General features: G+C 35.4%; 1 protein-coding gene across 1 annotated transcript; it reads right to left on the bottom strand.

The window, feature by feature from the left end:
* Positions 1 to 487: 487 nt before the first annotated feature.
* On the bottom strand, positions 488 to 10,916 carry LOC112521981 (O-fucosyltransferase 29-like). Its single transcript, XM_025131009.1, has 10 exons — positions 10,298 to 10,916; positions 8,493 to 8,583; positions 7,883 to 7,959; positions 7,609 to 7,697; positions 7,337 to 7,526; positions 6,940 to 7,121; positions 3,642 to 3,744; positions 2,777 to 3,105; positions 1,376 to 1,817; positions 488 to 795 (listed from the first exon to the last, which is right to left on the bottom strand). Exons 1-9 carry the CDS (start codon positions 10,589 to 10,591, stop codon positions 1,400 to 1,402), a joined length of 1,773 nt encoding a protein of 590 aa, XP_024986777.1. The 5' UTR covers positions 10,592 to 10,916; the 3' UTR covers positions 488 to 795; positions 1,376 to 1,399.
* Between the last annotated feature and the right edge of the window lie 5,433 nt (positions 10,917 to 16,349).

Raw genomic sequence — 16,349 nt, 5'->3', positions numbered from 1 at the left:
CTATGCACTGCAGTGAATCTTGATGTCTGTGAAGTTGTCAATTAGTAGGATAATCATCAGCATATTGCAGTCATTTTTTGGATTCGAAGGGCTTGGTTGAGTGAATTTTTGAATGAGTCGCCATACCATATCCGTAAAATAGATTTTTTTTATGCAAGGTATATACCTACTTCTTATATAAGAAGCCCATAAGCATATCAGGTCCATTTATATATAATAATTGCATCGTAGTATGTATGGTTTAGTGGTAATCTTTGCTAAGAGGTATATACCTCTTAAAGGTTCTAAAACCCTCCGAATGATTTTGTATCATAGATCTCCCTTAACCATTAAGAGCCCTAATTTCATTGTATGCAATTACCAAACAATTATATTTTATTTTGTACTATATCATGAGAGCCTATTAATCATTCTGCATCAAATCATTTAGCAATTAACAAACAACCCCTTATATATGCTATCAAGCAAACAACCCCTTATATATGCTATCAAGCAAACAACCATTGTTTTGGGCCTCTATTTCACCTTTGAACTTGGAAATTGATTACAAAAGATGGAATAAAGGAGTACAGAAAACCCCAATGATGTTGGATCCTTGGGGTTGTAAAAGAAAGCAAATACTTGACAAAGCTACAACACCTTACAGACACTATATAATCAACAATTGTATTTGCTGTTGCAGTTACACTTTCATATACAAACATTTATAGTAGTAACAGGCACAATGCCATTGTTGAGTCGTGTCACTTGAAGTCATGTCACCTTAAAGTAAAACTCTGCGTCGATGAGACAAATCTGCACACACCAGATATGAACGTAAAGCCAACTTAGGCCAAGATGGTCAAGGAAATCAAGTTGACACTAAAAATCGACTTTTCAAATAAGTTGTGCTTCGTTTTCATCGTAAACAAATCATTGTTCTTTAGAACATTACAGATAAAGACCATGTTTTACTCCTTTCCTCACGAAATAAATGTCCACGATGACTAGGAACAACACTTTTAGAAATGTGTTCTTACTACATATTTTAACAATTTTATCCTTAATAATAGAGGAATAATGAATCTCTTCATCTCATAATTAAGGGTAAAATTGGGCAGTAGACACTTACTTTTATAACTAGACACTTGTTTTGGAACAAACCAAAATAGAAATGTGGACACTTATTTTGAAACAAAAGGAGTACAAAGATAAGCTAATTTTGACCGAAGGTACCACATATAATGATTCTTTTTGCATTTACATTCTAAACTTGTCCAACCTCTATCTTTCTTGCAAACTAGAGTACTCTTTTGGTATTTTCACAAGAAGAATATTAGTTTGCAATGAACAATCGAGTACGATGGATTATATGTCAATCACTTATAAAACATACCATCATCGGGTTTCTTTGTTGCACCTAGTCAGCCAAAAAGTCATCATCTTCCTTCTCTTCTAGTGATGATGATGCATTATGATGATCTCTTGTCATCATACCTGCATTTTCGATTCCCTGCATACTATTGACACCTTGGTCTTCTTCATTGCGCCCATATCCAGATCCCGCTTCAGGGTTAAAGGGAACTTCTGTTGCTGTTTGGTTTCTGTGGTTATCAAGGTCAGAGAATTTGAATGGTTTCTTGCAGATGCAGGAAGAAGGGTATTCATGAAAGTCACCACGGCCTGGTTTCATCTCATCTGGTTCACCCATAAAGCCCCTTTGGGCTGATTTCACCTTGCTAGAGAAAGTGGTCCACAGCATCTTCTCTCGTTGCAAGAATAAAGCACTGAGCTTTTTCGCATTTGGTCGAATGGTTCTTTTATGCCCCATGTACCTCCTTTAAACATGTTGCAATCAGCAAGACTTACTAGGCTGGCTGAATATAAATCAAACAAGAAGAAATTGCACATAATCTAAGAAATATGTTCGACTAAACCAAATGGGCCAGTATGCAGCATCCAAAGGTGGGGGCTTTTTTTTGTGGGGGGGAGGGTGGAGATGTAGGTAGCCTTGACCTCTACCCTCAAAGAATAGAGCGGTTGTTTCCATGAAGATCAGTGCTTGTTAAACCATTACTCAAATATCTAAAATACCATTCAATAAAGACAAAATAGAACTTCGTGGATCGAAGTCATTACCATCAATTTATTTGTGCACAATGATAATGGGTAAGATATTTTAAAAGAAGTATTCCTAATTCATAGAAATCATAAGAAAATAAGTGTTGCAAATTTCATAGGAAGCCCAGCGCCATAACATGAGGTAGTCCAACTTGCATGTTACAAGCATAAATGTAGCATTTACTTCTCACTGGTCATACTCCCTCCATTTTCCTGTTTGGGTACTCATATACTAAATAATGATTTCCCTTTTGGCAAAGTTTCAAATATCCTCGTTGTCACATAAACCAATATAATATATTCAATACATTCTTCTATTTTGTCATAATCAAGGGCATTTTGGATATAGTTCAAGAAAATTACTATTTGTCAAACATCTAAATTACTTTCACTACACAGTAAAAGAACCTCGTAGACCCAAATCAATACTATCAATTATTTACAATGATGCTACCGGGTAAATATGTAATGTAAACATGAAAACTTGCCAAAAAAGGGGATGTTGCAAGTTTCTTGGGATGGACAGAGTGAATGGATCAATTGTCAACAGTTTCTTTCAACTATGTTTCAATCAAATATTGCATTTATTTCGGGACAAAGAACATCACAAATATACATTTCCAAAAATTAAATATGCAAAGATGTTCTCTAATTAACAAGATTTCAGCATACATACCTTCTACCAGCAAGAATTTTTGCCATGTTCCCATTGTTATTTGTGACGAAGACATCGCTCTCATCACAAACAATGTAGTCTATAGCTGCAAGACGAGAAGAAAACGGAAGAAAAGGTTCAAGCTCTTCACTAGCCAGCATCTCCTTTGTGTAGAAATTTGGAAAGAGTTCCCTAAGAGGCTGCAGAGTTTCTTCACCACCATAAATTTCACCAGATGCAACGTAAATGCATGTGTCATTCTTAAAACCGAGAGCACGCAGCATCAACCCCACCTCATATGGCGTAAGGGGACACTTCCCTCGCTTCCGCTCTCCATCAGGACTTGCTTCCTAAATTAAAAACAAATATGATCAAAGGAAGCATAATTGAACGAAAATCAATGCTTCTTGAACAAGTCTTGTTCCAACTATTGAGTTTGCACATGGAACTGGTGAACGATCCCTCAAGCAGCCAGATTTTGTAGCCTTCAATATGCAAATAATTTGATCATATTTGTTCATCCAATCACCCCAACATATTTTTAATCTTAACTTCAATTATGCTACATCCATCGCAAACAACAATTCCCTTTATGGGAGATCCCAAATTGTTGGCGACTGTTCACTTTTTTGGCTAAGTGTTCAATAGAACTTACCCCGCTGCCAATAGCAACTACATAATATAAATAACATTAATTCTCGCCCACAAGATTTCTCTACTTGGTGTTTGTTGATGGGATTTTATATATTTGATTAGTAGTCAAACCCTTACATACGTGCACAGAAAATCCTGTCTTTTTTGGAGAAAGCAAAGAGCAGAGAAGGAAAACATAAAATCATATAGAGAAAGACAAGTCAATAACAAATTGTAAAGACAGAAATCTCACAGGCAAAGTTGTCCATCTTTTCCTGATTTCACCGAGCTCATATCTCTCTTTATCGCCACCACCATAGTAACAACCAGAAAAAGCAAGCATATCAGGTTCAAACCTATCATAGAAAGAGCAGGAGACCATGAAAGGACACTACTAAAAAGGATAAGGCTAAAAAAACATGTGATCCATTTTAACATGTGATCAAGTTGTAAGGAGATACAAAAGAAGCCTACTTTTCAAAAAGTTACTTTCCCCATAAACTGAGACCTATTTCAAAACTATTACCAAGATAAATTTAATGTTCCTAAATCATCCACCTTTTCTAAAGATAGGATAAAGAGTTGCTTTCTTGATTTCTAAATTAATTCTGTGTAATATTCTAAAATAAATGGTCTTCAAATTCTTTCTACGATTTCAAGTGGATTCCTTTTGTTGGATGATGTCGTTTTGGACAGAACATAGATAATGACTATATTGATGGACAGCTCATTATTGCACAAATATTTCACGCATATGTTCAGTAATAGACAATAACTTGAAAAAAGCTCTCAAATGGTACAAAAATTTTACATCGGAACTTGGGAGTTGGACAACCACAAGTATTTCACTTTTGCCCTGGTGGCACCTACATTTTGATTGAACATGGTGTTTTTTTTGCTTTAATCAAATTCTATACCTGATTGTTTAATATTTAAGCATATTTTCAAATTCAACTACACATCACTGCTAGCCAATTTCATTTATTTTGATGTCTGTTGGAGTCTTCAATTGCATTTGCACATTCACTAGAGTAGATACCAAAATGACGTAAAAGGACCAAAGTAATACAAGTCAAAAACAGCCAACCAAAGACAAGGAACGAAACAGCTGACAACCCATGATGCCAAAATGGCACAGGGATGTGTCAAATGAAAGTGTAAAGTAACACTAGGGTGCACCGAGTTTTAAGTGAAATCATAGTACGGGTGAAGCACACTAAATTGGAGGGATGCGCCAGATTTAGAGTGGTATGCAACATGGGTGATCCATACAAAGTTTTGCGATTCATATTGATGAACGGGCTTGGGTAGAACTCACTCCCTAAAGCTTAGCTCAAAGGAGCAAGGTGCCCAAACCACATATATGTAACTTGACAACCTGATAATGTGGGACATATACTACTTTAACACATATAAAGTTGGTTTAGCAGGGCACCAGTTTCGCAACCAATTTGCAGCAGGAGTACGACAAGCAACATACTCATCAAGATAAGTTTCTGCCTGGTATTTGTTACAATAGAGCACATACATTTTACATGGGGGGTATGCTTTTCATCAATCTTGGCAGCCAAACTCTATCATAGTCCCACCAATCAATTTTTAAAATACCACACATGCAATGAGCACCTATGTGAAGAAATAATGTGTCAACTCAAGAAACACCATTTATCTACTAGGATCAACCTACCACCTACGGGTTTGACAGCTTGTTGCATACGCTAAATGGAACAACGATAACCAAGGTTTTTCTATGTTTGTAATACATAGCAACACTATGAAGCCCTTAGATCCCTCCAATCATAGGCAAAGGATTGTACCAATTTCAAAGATGGGGGAGGGGGTTTGAGATAACATTGGGTGGACTCAATAGGGAAGATTTTTTTCTCCGTTAGGGACAACCACAACTTACGAGTAATTAGAAACCCAAAACAAAACTTATAAGAAAAAAGAAAAGAGATGGTAATAGGGTGTGCCGACCGCACCACAATAGGGGAGCGGCATAAGTTTGCCACAAGCGACATTTGGTTGTAGGATGCCACTTATCTTTGGTTTCAGACTGCTGCTCAATGTTTTTGTTCTCCAGGCCTGATATTGGTCAACCTCCTTTCCACCATCTAAAGGCCCCATCAGCGTCACCGCTCCTCCTATTCGTTTAACAACAATACCCATCGTCTTCAGAAACGTAAAAAAGAGTTTTTGCCACCTGCCTCCTCTTTGACATTGCGCACCATTTTATGACCTCCCTAGTATCACACTCAAGCTCTTCAAGTTCGGATATCCCAAGCAACTGAGCAAGCATCCTTCCAAGATCACCAAGAGAGCATTCTCCATAAAAGGGTCTAGAATATCCCAGAAGGTTCCATAATGCTCTTGGATAACCTAACTATCCTTTAGGACTTTCCTGCAACTTGTAGACTCTCATGATGCTTGTAGTGTTCTCCGGATTATGTAAATGAACCTAGAAGGTTCTTGGATCTAAAATGATCCTTCCGGGCTGGAGGCTTATACAAAATGGGGAGGTCTCCTCATTTGTATCCAAAGCTGGAGAAGCATAAAGTATAAACAATAAGCTTACAAAGGGATCTTTCATTCTCCTCTTGAGCTCTTCATAKCTACATTCTTTCAAGACTTACTTAGCTCAACTAGGACGGGGCTGACGCTAAGGCCACACAGATCTTCAAGGAAGAATGCAAATGTTTGACAATAACCCTTGCATCCCCTTGACACTGCTTGGTATACATTACCAAAGACTCCTCAAACTTCATACAACATCCTCTGAACTTCATTGACCTTATTGTTTTTTCTAGGTGGATTTGATGGAGTAGTTCGGACCTAGATCTAACATCTACAACAGCTCATCCTAGCCTACCAAACTTTATGCAACCAAAATGATAGAATATGCCTCTTGTGCTACTCACTGTTCTCTTGTCAGTCCTATTACACTAGAGACCCTGTTGGGCACTTGCGCTTCACCAATCCTGTTGTTGTTACTCGCCCAACTGCTTGAGCTTCCACTATCATTTGGTCTATAATCTAGCTCCATTCAGCAAGTCCATTGGGACCGACATTATACAGCATATCGAGCCTTTTTTGGCTGGGCAGTCGAGAGCTGCTGTTTTACTTTTACCTTTGTTCACTGTTGAGAGAGTAGTGAGCTCAACACGCTAATAATGGTCTTTTGGATTTAATCTCCCAATGAGACCTCTTTCACTCTATAGTAGCAGGAGACTTTAACTTTTTCCCTTATAGAAGTAGAGTGGCTAGATATAAAGTTTTTAAATTCCAAGAGTTTTTGAGCTATTAGAGAATTTCTATATTAAGAAAAGATCAGGCATTAAGCCACTTTTAGAAAGTTCAGGTTGAATTTCTAATTTTGAAAAAGCATCATCTTTTTGGAGATTTTCCAAGGCTTTCAAGTCTGTTCTCAATCTTACCACTCTAGGCATCAGCAATTACATTTAACATAGCATTATGGCATTGATCTTTGGGGAAAAAATAAGATAAAAGAAAAAAAAACCACCATCAGAAAATTGGCAACTTAAGAGACAAACCTTAAGTGAACAGCAATAAAGCGATTCGACATCTTCCTCATTTTCATCACCAGCTTATGACCAAGATTCTGCAATGGTTTTGTAAAGCGGAAAGCATGATAATTGACCCGGCACCGTAACCTTTGCAGTTCTTCGTTAAGGTCACTAGCAAGCCTGTAATCAAACTTTGTCAGCTGAACAACCTGCAGAATTTGGTCATCACAAATCAGAAAACCAAAAAGTGTCATATTTCAGCATAACCAAAAACATAATGCACTGAAAACAGTACTGGACAGTTCAATATGGAAATGGGATTTCACAATTTCGAAAGTCAAGTAGTTCAATAGTTGTAAATAAAGAATTAACAGTTCAATATCAAAAACATCAAAATTCAAGTCATATGGCATATCCTTCTCACATGTCGCCTCAACAGTATGGGCAGAACTTCATCAACGTAATACTGCGGTTCTGATTTTCGTGGGACACGCATCGTATATGGGGGTTTTTCAAGTGATCTCATATATTTGTCCGGTACTCTTTTGACGATAGGCACATCCTTTGCAAGGAAAGAGATAAACCAATTGACATCAAAAATGTTTGCGAAGTCACTGCAAAGTTGATATAAATCAGACAAAAATGTGAACACCAAGCAACTTGACAAATCTTTTAACTAATGTGATCTCAACTCACCTATCGTCCTTCCAAAATGAATGATGATCCAACTCAGGAACGACCAAAGTAGCATTTAGTATTCGTGCAACAACTACAGCATCTGTTATCTGTGTGAATAAGATCACAATAATAAATATAGATTTGATTAACCCAATTTTTTGCACCAATTGAGAGAGATAAGTTAACTTATTAGCGCGTTCTGCATGCACACATGCCCAAGCATATCCTTCCACCAGCAAATTGTCTAGCAAATGACATTAGAAAATATAAAGAGAAAAGAAGGAATGCTTACTCCTGTTCTTTGTTGGTTCAGCCCTCCACTGGCACCAATAAGCAGATAGCCATTTGATAGTGGCTCACGAACAGGGGCTGTTTACAGAATGATTTAAGCAGTAAATATCAAATTTAATATTTTAAGGATCTTTTCAGAAATCTGTAGCATGCTGTATGAGAAACTCAAAGTACTGGCTCATGGTTGACTATGGGCAATTTTGAACTGAGCCACATAAATACAATGTCATATATTGTGTCTGTTTCGATTCATTATTTTCCGAGCACCAACGAAATTTATCATGAGGTTTTTCTGGCACATCTTTTACAATAAAAAGTCCCATTGCACCTTGATTCTAACAATAACACATTTATTTGGTTAACAATCTTGAGATAAATTTGTTCCAACTGAATAATCCTCCCAAGAACAATTAAAATGCACTGAACGATAACTCGGAAACAAAATAAAACCCTAACCAACTGTGAAATGAAGAAACGGGCAACAAAGCACAAATCGTGATGATATGGCATTATCATAACACCAAGAAACATACAATACCCAAGTTAAAGCAGCCTCGCTTGGTTCTTACAAATGTCCAAGAGTAACAATCATAATTGGTAAGGTAACTTACGTGCATAATGAGGACCTCTTTCACTGCATCCGTAATAGAACTTTGAGAACTTGGATTTCCAAATGTCAATTGGTCCATGACTGAATCCACCCTGAATTTTAGAAATTTTCGTAAGTTTCTACGGCAAAACAAGCACAAAAGCATACAGATATGCCCATAGGCACAATTCAGTATTGATGCCACAAGAAGAATTAATAAACATGGGCAAACATTTGTTGCTATTAAAAAACTCAGAATTTGGTAATATATGCACTCATAGCTATATCCATACACAACAACTTTGACGATATTCTTTACTAAGAAAATGTAACTTCTCCAGGTAGTTGTGCCAAAATCTTCCAAACTTCACAAAGAAAAATTGCCACTGCATGATGCAACAATGAGAAAAAGATAACAGACAGCATTTCAATTCTCTGATGAGCAGTTCATAGCATAACCTGAAGTCTTGATCTATGGACTATAAAGGAGATTCTTATACACAACATGCAAAAGGTTGAAACAAATGATTTTGGAACAACAAAAATACTAGTCTATCTTAAAAGGCAATAATAAGATACACACCCATCAGTAGCCATATGGTTTTAACTTTCAAGCATGTTTACGAGGAGTGGCCTCTCGTGGAGTTACCCATACTTGCCTTGTGCAAAACATAATTATCCAATATCCAGAATCTCTCAAGGACAGCTGTGCTCCTAAGTCCAAATTAATTCACACCTTCGACTTCATAAGACCACTTCCTATATTGAATTGCTTTGGTTTTCTGAATGGAGACATTAGAAGGCAAAACTATAATGCAACCAGTAAAAGAAAAGGAACGACCTCCGTGACTAAATACAAGAACCATCACCTACTTAAGTCATATGGCTTTCATCAAAAGCATTGAGCATCTAGAATTTTAGGCAATACATGAAAGGCTACCCATAAAGAATGACAAAATCAAATCAAGCCTAAAAGCTATTTCATACCATAAAGACTAACCCAGCATTAAGAAAAAGTGAGAAGCTTCTTGCATATTTAGAAATCCAAGAAAAGACCGAATAAATAAATGATAATCAGAAATTAACACAAGTGTAACAAATTCCTTTAAATCATCTTTTTCTCCCCATCATGGGTTGGCAGAAAATGGTGTTGACAAAAAGTTATTCATTTTGTCCACTTCTAGCTCATCTTCTAATGGAAAACAACTATCTTTTTCAGTCTTTCTTTCCTATATCAAATAAAAGGAAGATATCTTAAAGTACATATTTTCAGAGTATCCATGGAACCATAAGACATATATAGACAATAAGTGAAGTTTACAGTTGGTGGAGGCAAAGAGGGTGAGAGAAGCAAAACACAAGAAAACAGTGTCCTGTTGTTCACCCTTCAATAAGCTCTAGCAAAGCAAGAACTAAAATATGAGAGGAAGACAAGCAATTCTAAGCAACCCAATAAAGTTTTGATAGCAACGTTTTACCAGAAATTCTGCAAGTGGACAGGTTTAACTATGCCAGATACCAAAAGGCTTGGCCTTTGAACCTACATTATGACTTGCTTCCCAAGTCAACGAGCAGTAAATCGATGTAGAGAAAAAGGTACACAACACACACCTACATGATCTTGCTCAAATTGCACACCCATACAGAGCAACCAAAATATCACGAACAAGCAAAAAAACCCACAAGATACTAGTAAACGCCCAAATAACAATCATTGATTTCCTCCATTACATAAACACAAATAGATTGATGAACAAGAAATCATTTGTATAAGCAAATATTTCACACAATGTACGTGAGATAGAACGAAAATGTGAAAGAGCTTACCATCTTGTTGTACCATAATCGATGTTTAACGAGTTTCTGAGAGTACCACTCGAGATTCGAAGCCACATGACCGGTAAATAACGATATTAGACCTAAAGCAAACAACATCACCCCACACACCACCGACCACGAGATCCGCCGCCTCTGTCCTTTCCCCATAGCCGCCGTCTCCGCCGGCTGCCATAACCAACAACAATGCTTTGGGTGCTGATTATGCTTCAGCTTTTTACGATGATTATTATTAGCCAAAACCAACACCCCTCCACTATATCTCCAAGCTTTTGCTTCCCCCATTTCTGTCGTTGTTATTATTATTATCACTACATACAAAATACTCCCTCAATTTCATATTACATTCAACTGAGAAACCCTTTTCGCTCTCTCTTCTTCTTCTTCTTCCTCCTCTTCCAATAGTATTCAAGGGTAACTACGTTTAGATGTAAATGACAGTGGATATGTGTATCCCACCTAAAGAAACCCTAAATTCGGCTCAATCAGGGTTTTAAATTGGAAATTCTGCTACAGGAGAATTGATTTTCAAATGAGAAAACAGTGTTCCACGTGATTTGAGAGGAACAGTGGTTATTAACAGAAGCAAATTTGAATGGATTTGAAGATTTAGGGTGTTGAATCGTGTACAATCTACCAGATGCAATCAAAGACGTATAGATGCAGCAATTTTCTAATGGCGATTCGATTCAGTTTCTCAGAAGGACGGATTGATGAAGAAAGTGGCATATTAAACCAATCATTTTTTTTTTTTTTTTTATTTTATTTTCATGATAATTATTTTTATTAAAAGTTAAGTAAAATGATTGATTTGAAACAAGACGCACAATACAAAATTGAGTCACAATGAAATGTCGATGAATTAATAGGGGGAGTGCTAATGGCACCCTTTTTGATGTCAAAATCAGGTCATTCAAGCATTGAGAATGTAAAAAGTATGTATTGATGTTGATATGTGTGAGGAAGAAATTCATGGATAGGAGTGCATTAAGCAATGCATAGGGGTGCATTTAGCCCACCCCATTAATAGGCATGAGAATGTAGGTATGGGAATGATACCGTCCCATCAGGGAATCGATGTATCCGTCTCGATGAAATCAGGGATTCATCGTAAAATCAAGGATCATTAAAATTTAAAAACCGGGAATGGGGACGGGGACAGGTAACGTGATCGTCGACCCATCACGACCCCATGCATTAAATATATTATATACTTATTATTCAATATAAATAAGTATTGTTAAACTTTCACGTGATATCACTCGAGAAATAGCAATATATAGGTGGTCATGTGTAAAAACCCTATTACAACATAAAACGAATAATATACTTACAAAATTAAAATATAACATAAAAGAAGTGTATTTTTAGTATTCTTTAAGTGTGATATAGTATGTTTTAGCGATTGGCATTGACTTTTGTTGATAGTCACTCTGAAACAAGGTGCCAAAGGTAATTGGCGTCGATTAACTTACAAGGCCACTTCGAATCGTTTGGAGCCATTATGATTTGTCGAATCGTAACATTCTTTCCCTTATTACTTCCAAAAATTATGTATCCATGAACAGACCACATTCCAAGTAGCGTAATAATCAATCCCGTTCCATTGTACAATCCTTCAGTTTGATTGATATTATGTAGCATAATGTTGTTGTGTATCAATTGGATGTGGCTTTTTGGACAACTTTTGGATTTAACCATGAAGATTCTAGAATATAAGCTTTTGAGACCAAGGGATAATATTTGGGTAATTTTTTGGAAGATTCTAGAGAGTTGTACCTGGTTGCACTTAGGATAACTACTTTAAAGTATACCTTTGTATTTTATGTTTGACACTCAGGTTAGATTTTTGTATTTTTCTTCTTTATCCTTGTATAAATAGAGGCTCCTAAGACTTTTGTTGATCATTCCAATCAGTTTCCATCTGACTTGGTATTTTAATTTAATGAATAGCAAACTCTGTTAACTTGGGTGTGAGATAAATGGTGGGATTTTAAATCGGATGAAAGTGGGTGTTGTTTCGCAATAAAAAACGTACCATTATTTCATTCAAGTTTTAAAAAGTCAAAAACACTTATCGACGAGTTGATCAGTCTGGAAATGTTAAAGTGTCGTGGATTCAAGAATGAGTCACTGAATGCACGTCAATTTGAATGATATGAGAGTAGACTTGGAAGAGTTACTAATAAAAGAATTTGTCATCTATGTTTTTCCAATTGATTATTCTTGGCAGGTTGGTCGTTCATCAAAATGTTAAAGTTATGGTAGACTCAGGAATGAGCTACTAAGAACATACCAACTCGGAAGAGTGATTTTTAGACAAATGAATTTGCTAATCCATATATTTTGAGGATACCATATGACATTATTATTGGTCCTGAAACCACATAGGAATATGGGTTGAAAACTATGATATTAATGCGATGGTGGAAGTCCGAAAGGAATATCCTTAAAATAGATGGTGGAATCAATCACTGTTGACTGCATGTTGTAGCATTGTTACAACATTGTCTGCTGGAATTTGTGTTTATTTCTCATCGCAAGTCGTACACCGTCCACCACCACCTCCACCTCTACCTCTACCACTACCACATCAACTATACCTACAACTACCTCCTCCACCACTACCAACTACCACCATCTTCGCATCCTAGAGTCACTATCATCCATCGGTTATCACCACTCTCTACCACCATTGTCGTTGCAACTTGCAACAACCTTCACCACGTCTCTGACAGCTTATAAGAATCTTTCAAACCGAATAAAACATAAATTTTCTTTTCTACGAACCAGATTTTTTCAAAATACCATCAATTATACCAAATTCTTTATTCAAATTTGGTACTATCATATATGTATGTATTTATGTACATGAAAATTGTACAAAAATGTTTATAAATTAAATTATTTAAATATTTAATTGATTTGTATCATTTATAACTATTATCTATATAAGACGATAATCTAATGAGAACCACAAATATGTTACAAACCCGTGAGAACCAATATAAAAGTATTTTTACATGATTTGTTTTCATCAAAACCTATGATTTAAGATATTGTTTCACATATATTTGTATTCACCTTATGAAAAGATTACAAGTGGAAAAAAAAAGTGGTCACCTAGTGAAATGAAAAATACAAAATATTCACGTGGTGAAACAAATACATGTGAAACTATCATATCATGAAACACATATACATGATAAAAATTACTCTCTAAAGTTCTGAAGTCAACATTGAACATCTTATCTCAAGTGACATGTGTCCCCGTGCATTTAATGCACATGGTGATATTTAAGGTAGAGTTCTCCTCCCATGCAAGATTACGCTTTCTAAGAGCTCTCTACGTGATTAGAATAATCGACTACTCAACCATTCTCATATATTAACTTCTCTATGCTAATTAAATATTTTGTAAGCTGAGTGAAAGATTGTGTACAGTTTCAGGTTACTTTTCTTAAAAGAAACTATATCTGTATCCAACTCTGACATTGACACCCCAGAAAAGGGTAAATAAATGAATATGAAAAGAAAAAGAGAACAAAATAAAAACTAGTTTTATTTTATTGGACCAAAAATGTGAAGAAAAACATGGAAAGAGGTCAATCATGACATTTAATGAGAGCGAGGAACTATGAAAAGAGTTGTATTCAATCAAACTAAAAATGAAAGGAAAAATTGGATCAGGGGGTGAAAATGTAATATTGGTCAAAGTATCAAAGCCAGAGGGGCCGAATGTCATTATCTAATAATTCAGGAGAGTGCAACATGTAAAGTCTAGTTGGGGGACCTGTTTTGTCAAAAATACATATCTCATTAGTTTCAGATCTTGAAGGGCCCCACTTGACTTTCAACTATCCTCTCAGCTCATTTAGAAGCCAAAATTGCGGATTAAGAAGCCAACACTTTCGTCTACATTTTTTGTTCAAGAAAATCGAAAGATAAATTGTAAGTAAAATACCCAACCAAAATTCGATTTCTTCATATGATTAGCTTCGTTTTTAAGTACTCTATCAAACCTTAGTAGCTTCATATCTCAGATTTTAGTTTAGAAGGTCCGATTTTGAGTAGTTTTTAAGCTGAAAATATAAACGAGAAAATGTGATTCAATACTTTTATGGTTTTCGATGATTTTTGTTTCTGCAGTTGAGGAAAATGATTTTCTAGAGTTTTAAGAAAAAGAATTGTCGAAAACGACGAAGAAACAAGCTAGAATGGACAGAAAACCTATTGCCCGTGCAAGTGGGGCGTGTCGGGCATGAGGTCCTGGTCGGGTATGGATCCGATTCGGTAGATCCACAAGTCTTGGGCTTAGATCTAGATCGCATTGAGTTGGACTATGTCTATTTATGGGTCTTAACATTTGAGCCCATATATTATTTTTAAATTTTTTGGACTCATCTAATTAGTTGGATTAAATATCATATTGGGTTTAAAAGTTTAATATTTTGAGCTATTTAAGTTGAATAATTTAATTGGGTAAATATTTATTAAAAATGTATTTTAACCAATTAAATTAGTAAAAGATCTAGTTTTTAAGCATTCTATTAATTAAGTAATTTAATTTCTAAATTATTAATATATTAATTTAAGTGTCAATTTAATTAATTATTTAATTTATTTTGGAAAATTATTTAATTTAATTAATTAATTCTTGAAAATATTTATTAAAGTATTTTTTTTAATAAATAATTTAACAAGTATTTTGGAGGTGCCGCAATTTGATATTAGAAACTGTCTTAAGGCACTTTTAATAATTAAATGATTCATTTAATTATTAAAAGTATTAACAGATGTTAAGAGTCGTTATCAAGTGTAACACTTAAATTATTATTATTTGATTTAATAGTGAGATATAAAGCGTCATAATTTGAGTTAAGTATTTATTGGGATACTTTAAGTTGAAAAGATGAATTTATAAGATTATAAAATGATTATCTTGACGTTTTGGGGTGTTATTGAGTTTTAGACTTGGAGTTTGACTAAAATTAGTCGAGGTTGGCCTAGGGTTGACTTTTATCTCGTTTGACCCACAACTATTTTAACGATGAGGTCAAATGGAAGTATTTGAGACATTAAAAACCCAGTTTTGGAGTTTGCTTAAAATCGGCCGAGTTTGATCATAGTCGATATTGTTGACTTTTGGAGAAATTAAGTCATTAATTGAATATTATGGTATAAAATGTGTAGGTCTTCAGTCAAGAGCTCTCAGTAGTCGATCTACGTAGACAGATGAGTCTTCATGAGGCTTACAATGGAATGCATACATGCGTATAAATTTATTTCGTGCATTATATAAGCTTTTTAAGTATATAATATTTATATTTAGCAAATGCAACAAATAAACTCACACACCCTCCTCACTTTTGGTGAGGTTTGAACTCCTAACCTCCTAGGAGGGCAAAGGCCCTTTGGTTATAATTTGTGTGGTGATGTGTATGTATGCATGGTGTTTCAGTTACATACGTGATACAATATATTTTATAGTATGTTATTTTATGATCAGTTGCATGCTATGTGTTTATTTTGTTTTCAAATAACTCTAGCATATTATTTCATATGAGAATTTTATGAGTTTCAACGGGTGGACATTTGACCAGTAAGTCACACGACAAGTGGCATGACCTCCTAATAGGTGTTTAGACAGGTAGACGGGTGTAGGTCGAATAACCCAAGAAATGCTAGTGACAAGATGACCCATGTTCGACTAGACAATTTATGAGATCTCTTTTGTTTATGTGTTTCATGTTTTCAGATAATGCATACTATTTATACAGAGTTTATTAAAGCTTATATGAATAATGTGAAATGGTTTGTACAAGGCGTGATGGAGAAATTAGTCATCAATGGACTATTTGACTAACTGTAGGTTACTAGTCTACGACTTTCACTAAGCAACGTACATCATCAGGTAAGTCTTCATGAGACTTACAATAGAATGTATACCTATGTGCAATTTTATTTTTCGAGCATTATATGATTTTTATGGTGATGTGTATCTATGTATGATTTTCCAATTTACATAGACGATACAATATAT

Source organism: Cynara cardunculus (genome assembly GCF_001531365.2).
Source record: "Cynara cardunculus var. scolymus isolate 2C chromosome LG 11, CcrdV1, whole genome shotgun sequence".
In the NCBI taxonomy this organism is placed as follows: domain Eukaryota; kingdom Viridiplantae; phylum Streptophyta; class Magnoliopsida; order Asterales; family Asteraceae; genus Cynara; species Cynara cardunculus.
This window is presented reverse-complemented; position numbering and strand designations above follow the sequence as displayed.